Raw genomic sequence first — 16,232 nt, 5'->3', positions numbered from 1 at the left:
GAACTAGTAAAAGAACAGGCTGATTAGTTAGCATTGCATCAGCCATTTACCAGAAAAAAAATGCAGCAACAGTTGTGTGCTGTTAGTGACTGTGTGAAGGAAAGTTTACAGTCTGACAGACTACGAAGGAGCTTTAAAATTAGTCTCTGGTTAGCAGCTTTGGTATAAAAATATAGCAGAGTAATAATAAATCATAATAAAATCCTTCCTAGAATAGGATTGAGTCTTGAAGAAAAGCGGTGCAGATGCAGTTACAAATCTGTTTTTTATTGAGAAAGCGGCACAAGCTTGTCTTAAAAAAAAGGGAATAAGAGAAAGAACACTTCCAACAATTCACAAAAAAACAAAAAACAAAATAACTGTCATCACTGTTGGGCTTTAGGGGGAGAATTTTGGTGGGTCCATCTCGTCTACTTTCAGAATCTTCCGGAGCGTTCTCGATCCCTCGACCTCCGCCTCTCGCGGTCCCGCCGTCGATCCCTGGAGCGGGAACGTCGTTCCCGGGAGCGCGAGCGTGAGCGGTGTCTGGTAAAGAAGAGAGCAAAAGATATTTATTTTCAAATTTAAAAGCCATACACAAAAGCAGTTGTCTTGCTCCCGGGCTTTACAGGACCTTTTCCTGCGGCGGCCGTACAGCTCCCTCCTCAGTTCCCTTGATATTGGTTTCAGATGCATGAAGTTGCAGAAGCCACCTCGGGTGCACTCTCTGTAAGTAAGAAAGTATGTAAAATTTGATTTCTATTGCACCTTTCTACATAAACATCACAAAGTGCTTCAAACAAAACACCAGAATATAAATTATCAAGTTCCAGTCACAGATCTCTCAGAAGGAGAGTGTTCCAGAGGCCCAAAACTGTCTCCTTTAGTTTTCGTAAAGAAGATGAGTTCCCAAGACACTCAGCCAGCAGGCTCTGATCACATGAACTCAGGGATCTAAAAGTTTGCTCATGTAAGCTGATGTTTGCCTAAGAAAAGCTCTAGAAGTCAAACCCAGAATCTTAAAATGGACCCTGGATTCATCAGGTAGCTGGATCAGCAACTGTGTGATGTGAGAGTACGCCATTCTAGAGTTTCTGCATAAACAAGTGAATGATAAAGCCAGATGTGATGAAATAAATGCATGAATAACAGTCACCGGTGTGAAACAATGTGACTTAGCTTGGCAGTATGTAACACAGGAAAACAGGATGTGAAGGGTTAAAGTTGCTGGCCTTGCATTTTGTAGATCTGTGCCACGAGGAAAAGTTGGCTCATAGTCGCACATTCTGAGGAGCCCTGCCAACCCACCAAGCAGAACACCTAATCTTTATCTGCCTCCAGAGTTGAGGGAGAGCAAACAACCCCGTTGATCCAATGGAAAAAAAAAAAATCACAGAGGGACTTGTAAAGGAAAAGATCGCAAAGACCCTATCACTGACCAAGGACAGAGTGTAACTACATGTGCACGCTTCTCCTTTGCTCTGTGCCATCATCGTGTCAGCTGATGCTGTCCTTTTAGTTAAATGTGATTGTTTTACACTCAGGGAGGCAGGCCCATTACAGTTGCTTCGAGTGCTGCATCCTGAGGCTAGCATCCTTGATTGGTAGACAAGCATTGGCTCCAGGGTGAACAGTGAGGCTCTGTCATCTATCCATCAGCGGCAGGATGACACTGTCTACATTATCTTGTAGACTGTCTAAGTAAATGGCCTGGCCTGTATTTGTATATGCGCCTTCAAAATAAAACAAGATGCACACCAGCTAAGAAGCTGCAACACGCGTTTGCGTACATAAGATTTTCTGGAGGAGGACAGATTTGTTTAGAACTCTTAAAGAAGTCAAAGAAGCAGGCTCCTTTAAGCAATTACTTTGGTGTTCCTCCACCTCCAAAGAAATGTCAGAAGGAGTCCAAAGCGCAAAAGAAGCGCGTATTCTCGGAAAAGTGGTTGCAGGAGGTGAGCTGGCTTCAAACAAATGATGAACGCACAGCGATGTGGTGCAGAATATGCCGTGAAAATCCCACTCTAGTGGACAACTTCTTATCTAGTGCGCGTTTTTTATTTTGACAGCGCACCTGCAGACCACTTATGTGCACCCCTGTATATAACCATTCAAGCATTAAAGAGGCCGATGGTGCCAGCATTGACAGCAAACTAATGTGACACTGTGTGAGCATACGATGTTACACATAGTACAAAGTGACAAAATCCTCTTAAATGCACATGCAGTATTTGTTTTAAGAAAGTTTAACCTCTACTCCTTTTTTACTCACTACAGCCCCGCCCCTCCAGTTCTGCCAGAGGTTTCTTCCTGTTAAAAGGGAGTTTTCCCTCCCACGTTCACCAAATGCTTACTCATAGAGGTTGTCCAATTGTAGAGGTTTTCTTGTATTATCATAGGGTTTTTATCTTACAATATGAAGCATCTTGGGGCAACTGTTGTTGTGGTTTGGCTCTAGATAAAAAACTTTTTTTTCCCTTCCTATAGTCCAGCGGTCCCCAACCCCCGGGCCTCGGACCGGTACCGGTCCGTGAGTCGTTTGGTACCGGGCCGCGAGAGTTGAGGCTCAGGTGTGAAATGTATAGTTTTCAGGGTTTTTATCAGTTTTGAGCGTCATTTTGTTATCGTTTTTATCGTTTACTCGGTTTTCCTGGGTCTTTTCACGTGTGTTATGAATACATTTTCTTGTTTTCGGTACCGGTACTAGTTTTATTTTGTTGTATTTATCCGCGACACCTTAAAGGCCGGTCCGTGAAAATATTGTCGGGCATAAACCGGTCCGTGGCGCAAAAAAGGTTGGAGACCGCTGCTATAGTCCATTAGTTAGCTGGTTAATTAAATACAGTAAAATGCTTTCATTAAACACTAACACGTTTTCTCACAATACTCACCCCATTTCATACTGACGGCAGCAGGCTTCCCTGAAGTCAGTGACTGGGGAGAGCTCTGCGTGGATGGGCTGGCCATTGAACCAGCGGTTGTTAAGGTCCATAACGGCTTTCTCTGCATCCTCCTCGTGACGAAACTACACCCAAAAGACACACACATACTTAGGAAATTACTGGTTTAAGCTCATCATAACAATTCAACCCCGTTTAAATAAACCAAGATCCTAAAACAGACCTTAACATAGACATTGCCGACGAGGTGGTCGCCCAAGTTATCACAGACGTTCATCTCCTCCACTTCTCCATACTTCTCCTCCATCTCTGTGAACACCTCCTGTGTTGGATATTGGGGTGGGGGGGGCACAATCGAAACCTGTCAAACCAGTTCTATTCTTATATTGCACCTCTTATAACCAGGAAAACCTACCACACAAACTAACCAAAGTACAATAACGTAAAAACTGTGTAGTAAATAATATGTAGTAGTAAGCAATGCTATTATTGTGGAGTCATGTTGAGTGGCTTTTAATCAGTGAGTAATAAGTTATATAACAACTAAGAAGGATTATTAACCTTTACAAACAATCATCTCTACAACACATATTATAAAAACTGTTTTTAAATCTCATATTCAAAACCTATGAACATGATAAACTCACAATCAGTTTTTATTGGGTTATTAGTTAGCCAAATACCAGCCCCTCTAAACCAATAAAAGATCCTTGCTTCATGAATACACTGTCAATAACACCTTGCCCCAGTTGCTCTTTTTGGCTGAAATATGCAGATAACACATTCATGACGTCCAACAGTGCCACACGTGGGACACAAAGGAGAAACAAAAGTTCACTCACCTCAAAGAACTCATCGTAGTGCTCCTGCATTTCCACATCGCTGACGGCACCTAAAAAACGCCCAAAAAGGGACAGTCATGTCAAAGCTAGACAGACACTGGTGGTTAAAAACTCAGACCATGTTAAGCAACATCAAATCTTGCTAAACCCTGTTAATAATATAAAGTAAAGATTCTGAAGGAGATGCTACACAAACTGTCTTTCACAAGAAAACCCTTTAGTCTTCTCCAGGTTGGTGGATTTACTTTAAAATGACTTTTCTTTCAGTGTTTTGCCACCTTTACAGAACTGTTCACTGAGTACACAGGGATCCTAACATTAAATATGCATTTTAATGACAAACCCCTGACTAAGTCAGGGGCATCACTAGTAGAAGCCAGCTTCAGTAATGCAGAAGCAATCACTGTGCACTCAGTATGAAAACATTAAGTGTAGAAAACCCAGAAACGGTACTTTAATTATAGCTTTTTGGTTTAATCACATCTTGAAAATGAAGGAAGTGAAAGAAAAGCTGCTCTTTGCACATCAGTGCATGACACTGACTGGGCTAATTGGAGTTTAGGCCTGGAAAACATGCAAAACAGCATGAGGCCCAAAAACTCTGTGTGTGTGTGTGTGTACAGAGGACACAATTCTATACTTGACCAAATTTGATGTGGGGAGGTGTGGTATAATGAATTAAGTGCAGTCAGTGCTGGAGGGTCCTGCGGATGAAGGGAGAACTTACAGTGTAAGCATCAGCAGACTGGGCAGTTTTCAAGGTTATGAAGGTAAATGTTCAAGAGGGAAATGGTCTGAAATACAAAACGTAAACTGCTGTGATATAAATCCAACCGAATACAGAGCTGGGGAGGAAAACAATGTTATTAGATAATTTCTGTTGTGAAATTGCTCCTGCTGATCATGTGATGGTTACACCCGTTTGCACAATCTCAAAAAAAAATAAAATAAAATAAAAAATAGACCACTCCACCTTTTTTCCCCTTAATATAGCAGATCTGTGGTACAAAAAGGCAAGACTGTACAATCACGCTGTATAATGTAGCTTTTGAATATTTTAGCTCATCATGAAAAGGCTGTAATATTAATAAAGGTCTAAAAGAACACTGCTTGACTCAAAGTTTAATTTTGGAGGTAACAGATCATCAATCACACCTGTTTAGTCTCTTTAAAGTGTTTCTGAGTTGATTCATTAGATGAAAACTCTGCTTAAAGATTCATTCATTCATTAAAGATTCACCTCAAAATAATGGATAATCTGAACTTGTTCTTTAAAACATTTATAGCCTCACTTGGATTTTTCTTTGAAGTGGATCTATTATTAAAATTAAATTTTATTTATATAGCCCCCAATCACTACAACAGATTGCTTCAAAGTGCTTTATATTGTAAGGTGAAGACCCTACAATAAAAAAACCCAGAAAATAACCCCAACAATCATACGACCCCCTATGAGCAAGCACTTTGGCGACAGTGGGAAGGAAAAACTCCCTTTTAACAGGAAGAAACCTCCGGCAGAACCAGGCTCAGGGAGGGGCGGCAATCTGCTGCAACCGGTTGGGGATGAGCGAGTGAAGACGGGACAAAGACACGCTGTGGAAGAGAGCCAGAGATTAATAATAACTAATAATTAAATGCAGAGGTGTATAAACACATAGGGAGTGAAAAAAGAAGAAGAAGAAATACTCAATGCATCATGGGAATCCCCCAGCAGCCTAGACCTATTGCAGTATAACTCAGGAAGGATTCAGGGTCACCTGATCCAGCCCTAACCAAATGACTTATAAAAAAAAAGGAAAGTAGAGATACTGTCTGTCACACGATTCCAAACTGGAAGCTGAAGGCTCTGCCTCCCATTCTACTTCTAAATCCACCACAAGTACCCATTATGCTCACTTGAAGCTCCAAATTTTTAATTTTTGGTTCCTACTAGGGTAGTTCTGCGTGATTCATGCCTTGGCACAAAAGCCCATTTCACCATCTTTCTAAATCTATCTGATTTGGCTCCTGTTGCCCTCTCTTTAAGCAAACTGTGTTCTGATCAGCTTCCTCTCATAACGAGAGCAGCAGGTGGGAGGCGTTTCTATACCCATCTCTCTATGGCATCATACAGAACCAAGAGTATAAAAAAAACTCTCCGAATCTGAGCATTCAGAGTAGTCTGAAGGCACACAGGCACTACTTGTCCATATGCTCACACGTTCACATTATCTGAAACTTTGGACAACATCTAAAAGTACATATATAACAGACTATAAGAAAAAGCATAATAGCTCCACTTCAAGTCCTACAAATTTCTATTTGTTTTTTTAATTTATCAAGTACAGAGTAGCTGTGTATTAAAAGACAGTCTATCAACATTAAACCAAATACAGGCCTGTCAAAGCTAGCTGGATGTGTAGTTTGAACACAGAGCCCAAAGACAAATAGACAAGCTAATTCTCAAACCACAGGCAGCCTATGACTCCATTACCAACCTACCTGCATGAGAGGGTCTGCTTCAGCTCTGCCAGACTGGGCTCGACATATTTACTGATCTCATTTCTTCCATAATCAGCACAGTTTGTAAGCACTGTTTGCTTTAGTGTCACTGGTCGGACGGTTGTTTACTGCATTCTGAGTTACGTGAAAGCAGAGGCATCAGAAGCAGGTGTTCATGCTTTTTTGTTTGTTTGTATTAGGCGAGTGGTTCCCAAACTTTTTCTGCAGGGCCTCCATCAGTAGATAAAAACATTTTTCAAGGCCACCCCTCACATGCAATCTTATACACACTTTTTTCTCACAAACTCCAAACAGCTTTTTAGTGATCAATACAGAAATACAATTTAAGCATGTGAACCTAAAGAAAAATAACAAATAAGAAGCAACAAGTACTCAGGAAGCACAAACCTCCACCAAGGCAGCAATTTAAAAACTGCCTACGTAATTTAAAAAGTTTGAACTTGTTTTGACTGAACAACAAAGTGCAGACTTTTGTTATTCTCCCTGTTGAAACCCATTTTAATATACTGCACATTATTTTGAGTATAACCATGTTTATTTATTTTTTAATGTGGAATAATTTACTCGACTATATTTTTATGGTTTTCCATTAGGTGGTAGCGCCTGTTAGGAGGTACTTTTTTTTTTTTTTTTAAAGTGGCAGACGTTGTTGTGTTTGATGGCTGATGACAGAATCCGTAGGGAGCTCGAGGTTTGCTTTGTGTCACGTGCAAACAACGTCATGGGAGTTTCGAGCCGCGTTACTAAAACGATGTCGATGTCGATGTCTATGTTAAGGTGGTCCTCAGTTTTAATGTAAAACGGCTGAAACCAAGTTCAGCAGGTGCTAGTGGAAAAGAGGCATAGCATTATACGACACAGTGGTCCATTTTCATTACACACTGTGGTGAAGCAGAGACTGAGATATGCCTCGGTATATTTTGTGGTCTTTTTGGCAGTTGTACTGTCCACGCTTTGCTTCAGAGACCCATGTGTCATTTTATTCAGCACTGCTGGACCATTACTCTCATAACTGTGCCTTCCTAGTTTGGGAACCACAGGGTTAGATATTACACATCAACTGTGTTGGGGTTCGTGGGAGATAATGGGGTCCGAACAAGTTCTCCAGTGAAGAAGGCTGAAGCAGTCCCTTGGATGTGCTTTTATATTGGACCAGTGCTTTTAGGAAACAGAGCAAGAAAACGTTGCTGATGAAAGTTTCACTTACAGCGAGAAGCGTCGGCTGTCTGCGCACTGTTCTGAGGATTGCGGTAGATGTTCTGAATCAAGATGGTCTGTGGAGAAAACAAGAAAAAGTGCATCTGGTGAGCCAGGAGTGTCAGGTTTTCAACCTTATCTGGTAACAAAGACTTCAGTTTGAGCCTGTCAGTAATATCATGCTTTAGCACATTTAAAAGAAAAAGAAATGTGATAAGTGTGACATATTAGGGTCAATGTAAAACTACACTGGAATGTAGGCTGGCCGTGTGTTTGCGGCAAGTTTGCCATGTCTTCCCCACTCTCTACATTTTAGCCCACACTCACAGTAACCTCAGTTAACCTACCTCACGCAACTTCACATACTTCACATAACATAAAGCACCAACTTTTTCCCAATTTTCAAAACACAGGTTACTGAATACCACACACACAAAAAAAAAAACCCACACTGAAAATGATCAACAAGAAGTCAGTGACACATTAAGGCAGGGGTGTCAAACTCAAATACACAGTGGGCCAAAATTCAAAACTGGAACAAAGTCGCGGGCTAACGTTAATATTTATTGAAATATATTTATTGAAATATATTTATTCCTCCAGATATAAGAATGAATCTTTTCTTATGGACTCAAACACGTTTTGCTGAAAAACTGAATATGGAACAAGCAAAGCTTAATACTAAACAATATATATATTAGCTGTATAATACCAGTAGGCCAGCTCTGATAGTAATTTGGTATGGCTTCGCGGGCCAAATGTAAGTAGGCTGCGGGCCAGAGTTTGACACCTATGCATTAAGGCAAAGACAAACAAAGCACATGAGTTTGGAACAACATGAACAGGACAATGACCAGAACACTTTTCTCACATTTACACCCACCCACAGAATGAAAATCACTAGAACCAGGACAAGTTCTCATGTAAAAGAGATCAAATATACTCACGCATGGGATACATTTAACAGGAAAATTCACAGACACTTTTTAGGGTAACAGACTCATTGCTTTATGCATGCAGACCAATTGTGCTTATGAGCGTAGCCACTTCTAAAGGCTCATTTTGAGCCAAGAAAAACCCTCACTTTTTACACACACACCATGCAAACCTAACATAACTTTAAAACCACAAAGACTTTGAGCGCATATGAGCAATTTTATGCTCTTGTGTCTAAATCCTTCAGGGCCACGGCATGCAACTCATTAAGTCAAGAGGGCAAACTAAGGCTACGTTCACACTGCAGGTCTTAATGTTCAATTCCGATTTTTTTTGTCTGCTATTCACACTACAAATAAAATGTGACAGCAAACGCGCTCTAGTGTGAACACTCAAAGCAGCCTACATGCGCAAAAGAAGACGTCACACACAACACGCTCTGTTTAGACCCAGACCAAACAGTGTTGTTCGACTGATGGCCCTTAATATAAACACTTGTTTCAGACTTTACGTTTCCCAGTTTTGCTTTAAGTTATAAAGTTATTTTGTTATTTACATATGGCCTAATAATTATCCTTATTGCTGTTTTAGTGAGGAGCGGTGCTTCAAAGTATAGTTGTTTGTCAGAATCTGCAGATTATACAGTACAAATAAAATGTTCACGTTTCTCCAACGTTGTCTTCCCAGCAGTTTCACTGGATGGCCAGGAAGCGTTCACGATGTCTTCTTGGGCACTGATAATTGGTGTCTTGTGTCAGTGACGTAAAAGACAGATTTAATGCGACATGACCATTCAAAAAGCAGTCGCTTTCTAAAACATCAGATATGTATCGGATTCAGTACCACATACGAAAGTGACACAGATCGGATTTGAAAATATCGGATTTGTGCTGTTAACACTGTCACACCATGATCGGATATGGGTCGCATAGGGTCAAAAAAGTCAGATTTGATGCGCTTTCGCCTGCAGTGTGAACATAGCCTAAGTGGGTCAGGAGGTACACTGGGTTATCAGTGTACTGCAGGGCTGAGGGTTCGTGGTCGACCTCATGCAATAAAGTCATCAATTTAAAAAGGTACTTTGCTGGGATACCCACCTGGCTGAAGGTTGGTTTGTTGTGCAATCTCGAACAGCGGTCTCCATGTCTGCAAGCTCCAATTTTAAAGTAGAAGGAACAATTGACCCTGAAAAAAGAAGAAAAATCATTATCACACATATTTAGAATCTGACCTTGGGTGTTGCTAAGGTGTACGAATGTTGACATTAACAGAACTAATGAAAAAGCAGAATGCAACTACCCTGTTTGTTCTGAACCATCAGTGATGGGTCTTAAACCGTTTATAGACAAAACCTAATACGGAGCGTAGAGATATAACCTTTATAAGCAATAGACAATAACTGTTTTATTACAGATGCAACATACAATAACAGTACCTGCACTACAGTAACACAACCACACCCATAACACTGCACAGAAAGAGCACAATGCTGCACACTCCGACTGGTAAGATAACGAATGAAATGACTGTGATAAATACAAAGGTTTGGTTGAAGGTTTGTTAACATCTGAGGCTGGTTTTAAAGACCATAAAGCCAACAAAGTTAGAAAATGAGACTAACTACGCTTCACAACCCGATAACTTGTTGTAGATGCTCTAGTCCTGCAGGTGCTGTCGCTGCCAGACCAGGCCTGACGTCTGGCTAAGTCCACAAAACACAGACGCTTCCTTGCAAAACAGAAAGACCAGATTTACATGGCCTGTCTAAAATGGGAGGGAGGGGTGCATTACAGAATGAAATCCAAAAGTATCAGGGCCATGACCGTCAGGTCCTTGGGAGTCATAGTTATACAAGAAGTTGGAACTTCATCCACTCCCAGAGGAAGTCAGGGCAAAACCCAGTCAGGAAACGAAAGTCTGTGTCTGCTTCATTTAGGACATGTGAAATGTCAGAGTAGTGCAGACACCAGGTGCAGAGGTGTTATGCGTTTTACATTTAATACATACTCGAAAAGATGTGGGAAGAAAAAAAAAGGTACCAAAAAAACTTCCAAAACATATATTTTGCATTTCTTTTAACTATTAAAAGCATTTTAATCAACTCATAGCTCTCTGTGAAATTGGTTGATGGTATACAAATGATAATCTTAATATAATGATGCAATATGGACTAAACTTACTATATAAACTGCTTAACCAGGTTATCAACAACTATACTGAATTTGGGAATTATACTTTATGACCTATAAATCTTTTGAAATTATATATATATTATGTGTAGCAGCTTATGTCAAAACCAGCATCTACAATATGTGTACATTGTTGTTTGTAAATACAGTTTTCTAAACAATTTTCAGTTGTTGTTTTTTAATTATTTGGGACAAGTCACGCATTCCTGTAAATAAGAGATCATCAAACAGCAACACTAATAGTACCTGTAACGGATTACTTTGTCTTATACAATGAATGTGTAAGAAGAACAATAAATACATGTTACTCATTTGTTTGGTGTATAGGAACAACTTTTTTTCACCATCATTACCACCAAGTCACGTCTTTTTCATATAAGACTGAAGCAATGAAGCACTGCGGGGCTCACTACTAGTACTGAAAGACATCAGTCACATAGTAGACCGTGTGAACATTACAGCTACGGTTGGCCTACTTACTGATCTTTCATTAACGCGATACTTGATCAAAGTTTGTCCGGGAATTAAATTACATTGATTCTAGCCTCTTAATACGCACAGTACAAATGGATGTACGTTTCTGGCTCTGCTTGGGTATCTCAACCACTGTTGTGTTTTTAGTCGTCTAGACCTCACCCGTACGAAACCAAAGATCCTACTTGTGGAAATCATCACATCAGTACATAAACGTATAGCTAACTTAAAGCTACTTTTAAGACTTCAGCAGGCACAGAGTGGAAGATGCTTTCTGCTGCACTCCACCGGTGGGGCGGAACAATACAAGCCAGACAGGTACTCTGCTAATCAGCTTCTTAACTGAGCGGGCCACGCGTTAGCGGTTTCTTCTTCTTTTTGAAAATTTCTTTAACATACACTCCAGTTGTGCACGCACAAACTGGAAACATTTAAAACAACTGAATGTTTTGGCGCAAACTAACAGCAAGCAAAGGCTGCAAGTTAGCCAGGGCATGAGTTTCATTCAAAGCGTTAGCTTAACGTTAGCTTCCTCTTGCTAAGGTTAGCTTGACTGGGACATGCAGCTGAGCTGTGGGTACAAAATAAGCCCCACCGCCGGCAAAATAGAACCACTGCAAGCACACTTTACATAAAAGCGATATCTTATACGAATTTAAGAACGAATAATATTTAAGACTGACTGAAAACTGTTTAAAACTTACTTGTCTTTCTCTGTACCGAAAATGGATGCCAGGTACTCCGCCATTTTCGGGTCGTCGGAAACGTCCTCGTTACGTCATTACGTAAAGAGTGGGCGCTTGCGTATGGTTTTCATCCTGTACTTAGCCGTACCGCCGGCTGACAGCGCTGTTGTTTCAGAAATTAGTTCCCTCCTCGGGTGAACAGGGCTGTGAAATTTTTTTTAAATTTTCTCGAATAGCATGAAAATTCCCCTTTGATTAAGTAGTTTTACGTTATTCCCCACCAAAATGAGGACTAGTTTCCAGATATAGAATTGGAAAAAATTAAGCAAATTTATTTCCAGTTGGGACGCAGCATTACAAAGTAGGCTATTAGAATTATATTTTTACTCATAAAACAGCCAGATTATTTTTTTAAGTGGATAGCTACTTTTCCACATGCTGGTGGTCAAAGCTGAGAGATATGGGCAAAAGAACAAAAGCTCAGTGTACTTTTAAGTATAGGTGAAGCTCCCAACCACAGTATATTTCTATTCAAAAGATAAAAAAGCAACCCTGACATCTTCGGGGTGATTTATATCTTCAGAAACCTCCCAGAGGACTCCATTAAAACCCAACTGAAGGTGATTGACTGACAGTCACGGGTTGATGGTCTTACCAAAACAGCAACCACACACACATGTCAACAGAGTGGGCATTAAAGCCTAACAGGCCACAAAGTCCCCATCTCCTCTTCAGAGCAATGTACACCCTCCGCTCAAACCACAGTGCTCTGCACAAGGTCGCACAAGTTTGCAGGAGAGGCAGACGGCAACTTAAAAGGAAAGGAGAGGGGAAAGGAAGTCATCTTAAAGAAGGTAAACCACACACTCTACCCAGAAGTGATGATGAAGGTGCACAGGTTCACAGAGCGAAACAAGACTGAAATGAAAAGTGTGCGCGAGAGAGGGCTCATGTGGGAACCCCCTGTTTTTGAGATATTTCACTGAATTTAACTTGCAAGATTTGCAGAAGCAAGACCACCCACTGGTGTACACACCCCAGCTTCAATCACACAGAGGGTGGGAGAGAGACAGAGATAAGGGGAAAGGAGTGAGCAGAAAGAGGAAGGAGCAAGTTTCATATCAGTGTTTCTCTTTTGGGTTTATCACATAATAATGCGCTTGGAGGAACATTACTGCCTTGGGCTGGCTGTTACTGGACAATGACAGGAGCTTTTCTCAGCATCATGAGGGCTAATCAATGCTGGACCATCCTCCATGTGTCCATCTTGGTTGGGCTGCTCCTCACCTTAAATGCTCAGAGTAAGTTGATGTTTTTGTACAGATCGTGTTGTGCCGTCTCAGTATTTGTGGAATATTTGCTTTCTTCTCTTCTCAGGCAGTCAGGCTGAGAAGTAAAGTGTTTGCGATCGTACTGGAAATGATCTGATAAAAGCTGTTGGCCTGATATTTTTAAAGGTTGTGACCCGGAAAGTGCCACATCCACATATGATGTAACTTTTGAGTGAAAAGTGGCTGCCAGTCGTGCAGCTTTAAAAAAAAGATCAGAGGCAGAATTCAGTTAGATCTCAAAATCTCAAACTCAAACTATCAGTGGTATCAGATATCGAAGGCAGATTCTGCCATAAATGGCACAGCCTGCCTTTAAACATCTGCAGAGCTTTCTGTTTCAGATGCTAAAACTTTTGCTTCTGTTCTCCCAGAGCAGCAGGGTTTCTTACGTGTGGGAGCTTGATGGAAACAATTTGCACAAGAGGAAAAGATCAAAAGTATTAAAAAGAAATTCTCAGAGCTCAATTAATCGCCTACTTTATGTTCCTTGTGCTTTTTTATGTGTGTGATGGTTTGGATCAGGGGAGATACTAGCTCCGTGTAATTACCTGTTTTTAATTTCACATGGGAAACGTAAGATGCACGTGACTTTATTCACAGCCAGTATAGTGACATACGCAAATGAGTGCACTCCTTTAATATAACTAAAATATTAAAAGTGAAGTGTCAGGTATTTAATCTTGTGTGTGCCATCATTAAAAAGAAACACAGTTGAAAATTAGGAAGCAAAAAGTATAACATCAGTGAATCAGACATAATAGAGCTGCTGTAATTTTTAGTTATGAATAAGGTTAAAAAGACTGTGTGGACTGGGAGAGGCTGTGTTTGTGGCTGTGTCAAAAGGAATTGACCACACAAGTAAGAAATGAAACTGTGCAACTTCCTAGAGAGGACACAAGATGTAAAGCAGTGGTTTTAATGGAGTAGGAAGAGCAATGTTGTCCAAAACCAAAGGTCAACAATGGTCTAGACAAACAGAAAGACACACAACAAAAAGACTGGAGTGGGCGAGACATGAAGTGACAAATAAACTGCTCATAAAACACAAAATAGCTTCGCCCAACGCTGATAAAAAGAATGCTGCTGAATGGCTTCAAAATCTTTAGTTAAATGAAATCAAAATATTTCTGTGGCTCAGATTAAATCTGTTGTGTTTTACGTGGATCTGGTCAGGCCCGCTACAGACACCGCACAGTGTGAGGCGTCAGAATGGGCAGATATCAGGCTTCGTAAGAATAAAGGGTGTGGTGTAGATAATTAAATACATTTGTTTACGTGGCAGTATTTCTTACAAAAATACTAAGAGACTCCTGTTCACAAGAATATTGCTCAGAGAGGGATTTTCCCTCATGACAATGATCACAAACATACTGTAGTAAAAACACAAGAGGAGAAACAATGATAACACAGACATGGTCACCTGTCGCGATGATGCAATACTCGTCTGGGCCCAATGAAGCCCCACATCCCTGTAAAATTTCTGTTTCAAAAAATGTTTAAAAAGTATCTTGTGCTTGATCAATGGTCTTAATCACATATTTTAAAAAATTGACAATCTAAAGATCCCCTCACAGTAATGCTGATTAAAACACCTTTTTCTATAGATTACTTGCTATAGTCACTCTGGTCTACTACAAGGTGTCTTTAAATGTGGTCTAAAGGTGATACAGTTGTCAGTGCTAATATTAATAGTAATCATGAAGGTGGGACCTAAATATTTGTCTGCCATAATGCTGGACTCTGCCTAAAAACACGCCTGCTAAAAGATTTTTTTATGGTGAATGTTAAACGACAGAAACACTGTGGGACAGCAGCAGCTAAAAGTAATGTTTTTATAAATTGCAATTACAGGTTTATATGGACTTCACTTAAAGCATAACTATTATTATAAAATTCTTGTCTCGGCAAAAATGTCTAATAATTAATTCGAAAAAATTCACAGGCATTCTTAAACTGCACTGAAGCTTCTGGGTTCAAATTCTCCCTCTTAGCATAATATTCTTTGGTAAAACTTGAAAAGCAAAATCATCTCTTAAAGGTTTTCTACAGGACAGTTATGATAGGTGCTGTCCTGAAAACTCAGAGGTTTAAACTTCCAGTTTTTCTGTCATATGATAAACGGCTCCGGGACACCTGCTGGTGGATCTTGTAGTGAGACCGTGAGCTCAGTATTTAAGAGCAGTGGAATATCTGACAGTAAAAGGTAGACATGAATTTAATACACGTGGCTTTAGGTTTCCCTTTGTGTTAGGACGGGTTCACTCACAGTTTGCTGAACTGCTGGAGTTCATGCAAATTACTTTTCCACTCATTATCAAATAAATGTCACTGAGTGATTTTTCTTTTTAATCTTTTTTTTTCATTCTTACTGTTTGTCATACCTCATGTTTACTTCTTTGATCTTATTGTTGCAATATGATGGATATGTTTATATATTTATTAGTCTTCAATTAAACAGTCTTTATATAAATGTATTGTTTAAACACCTTTGATCAGTCTCTTGTGTAATATATTGTTTTATGTTCTTAATTAAATTAAAATTAACATCAAACGTTTCTTAATTTCTAATTGTTCTTCTTTATGTGTTTGGTATAATTTCTCTTCTGCAGGTGACTCTGACTGTTCTACAGAAATTAGAGTACGTCGCAACACAGTTTATAATGCATCAGCTGGACAACAACTTTGGATTAATTGCACAGTTATTTTTTGCAATGATTCACCACCAACAGTCACCTGGCATAAAGTTCAGGAAGCTATTGTCCCCTTCAATGTCAGCGGTGACAGTCACATTAAAACAGAGTGGAAACCTTTAAACAAGTCAGTATGGATCTTCTATTTGATCTTCCAGAACATTCTCAGACATGACTCTGGTCAGTATCAGTGTCAAGGTGGAGGGAGTATGGGTCATGCCATCACTGTCAATGTCTACGGTGAGTGTGGATTTTTCACTAATTATACTTCTCTAAGAAACCTTCACTCACACTGAACAGTGGACTTTTTCTGAATCTCATGATATTTCTGTGTTGTTCAGACCTCAGACAGCTTCTCTGTTTGTTTTTTTACAGATCATGCTGAAATTACCACTATTACACAGAATAATCTCACAGGTAAGAAAGGTTTTATATAATGTGTGTTGTTGTAGCTTTATTAAATCCAAACTGACTGAAACCTGTTTTTCTTGCAGTCAGCACGACTT

At 40.0% G+C, this 16,232-nt stretch overlaps 2 protein-coding genes across 2 annotated transcripts; one reads left to right on the top strand and one right to left on the bottom strand.

Moving 5' to 3' along the window:
- Positions 1-246: 246 nt before the first annotated feature.
- Positions 247-11,831, bottom strand: LOC102289682 (splicing factor U2AF 35 kDa subunit). The gene is made up of 8 exons (XM_005948383.2): positions 11,724-11,831; positions 9,454-9,541; positions 7,431-7,497; positions 3,722-3,771; positions 3,103-3,201; positions 2,871-3,004; positions 614-706; positions 247-525 (listed from the first exon to the last, which is right to left on the bottom strand). Exons 1-8 carry the CDS (start codon positions 11,765-11,767, stop codon positions 417-419), a joined length of 684 nt encoding a protein of 227 aa, XP_005948445.1. The 5' UTR covers positions 11,768-11,831; the 3' UTR covers positions 247-416.
- A 600-nt stretch (positions 11,832-12,431) lies between these two features.
- LOC102290291 lies at positions 12,432-16,228 on the top strand (the record flags this gene model as incomplete). Its single annotated transcript, XM_042214586.1, has 4 exons — positions 12,432-13,006; positions 15,646-15,966; positions 16,102-16,143; positions 16,221-16,228. Coding segments are annotated over exons 1-4 (471 nt in total), but the record flags the coding sequence as incomplete, so codon positions are not given.
- Between the last annotated feature and the right edge of the window lie 4 nt (positions 16,229-16,232).

This window comes from Haplochromis burtoni, unplaced genomic scaffold, assembly GCF_018398535.1.
Source record: "Haplochromis burtoni strain Fernald_Lab_line unplaced genomic scaffold, NCSU_Asbu1 Contig_590, whole genome shotgun sequence".
In the NCBI taxonomy this organism is placed as follows: Eukaryota; Metazoa; Chordata; class Actinopteri; order Cichliformes; family Cichlidae; genus Haplochromis; species Haplochromis burtoni.
The sequence above is the reverse complement of the archived record's forward strand: the minus strand, read 5'-3'. Positions and strand labels throughout refer to the sequence as shown.

Coding starts and splice junctions, on each gene's coding strand:
- LOC102289682 (XM_005948383.2), bottom strand. CDS start 11,767: ATGGCGGAGTACCTGGCATCCATTTTCGGTACAGAGAAAGACAA. Junction 7,498..9,453: donor ACAAACCAACCTTCAGCCAG/GTGGGTATCCCA, acceptor TTTTCTCCACAG/ACCATCTTGATTCAGAACAT. Junction 3,005..3,102: donor TCGGCAATGTCTATGTTAAG/GTCTGTTTTAGG, acceptor TTTTGGGTGTAG/TTTCGTCACGAGGAGGATGC.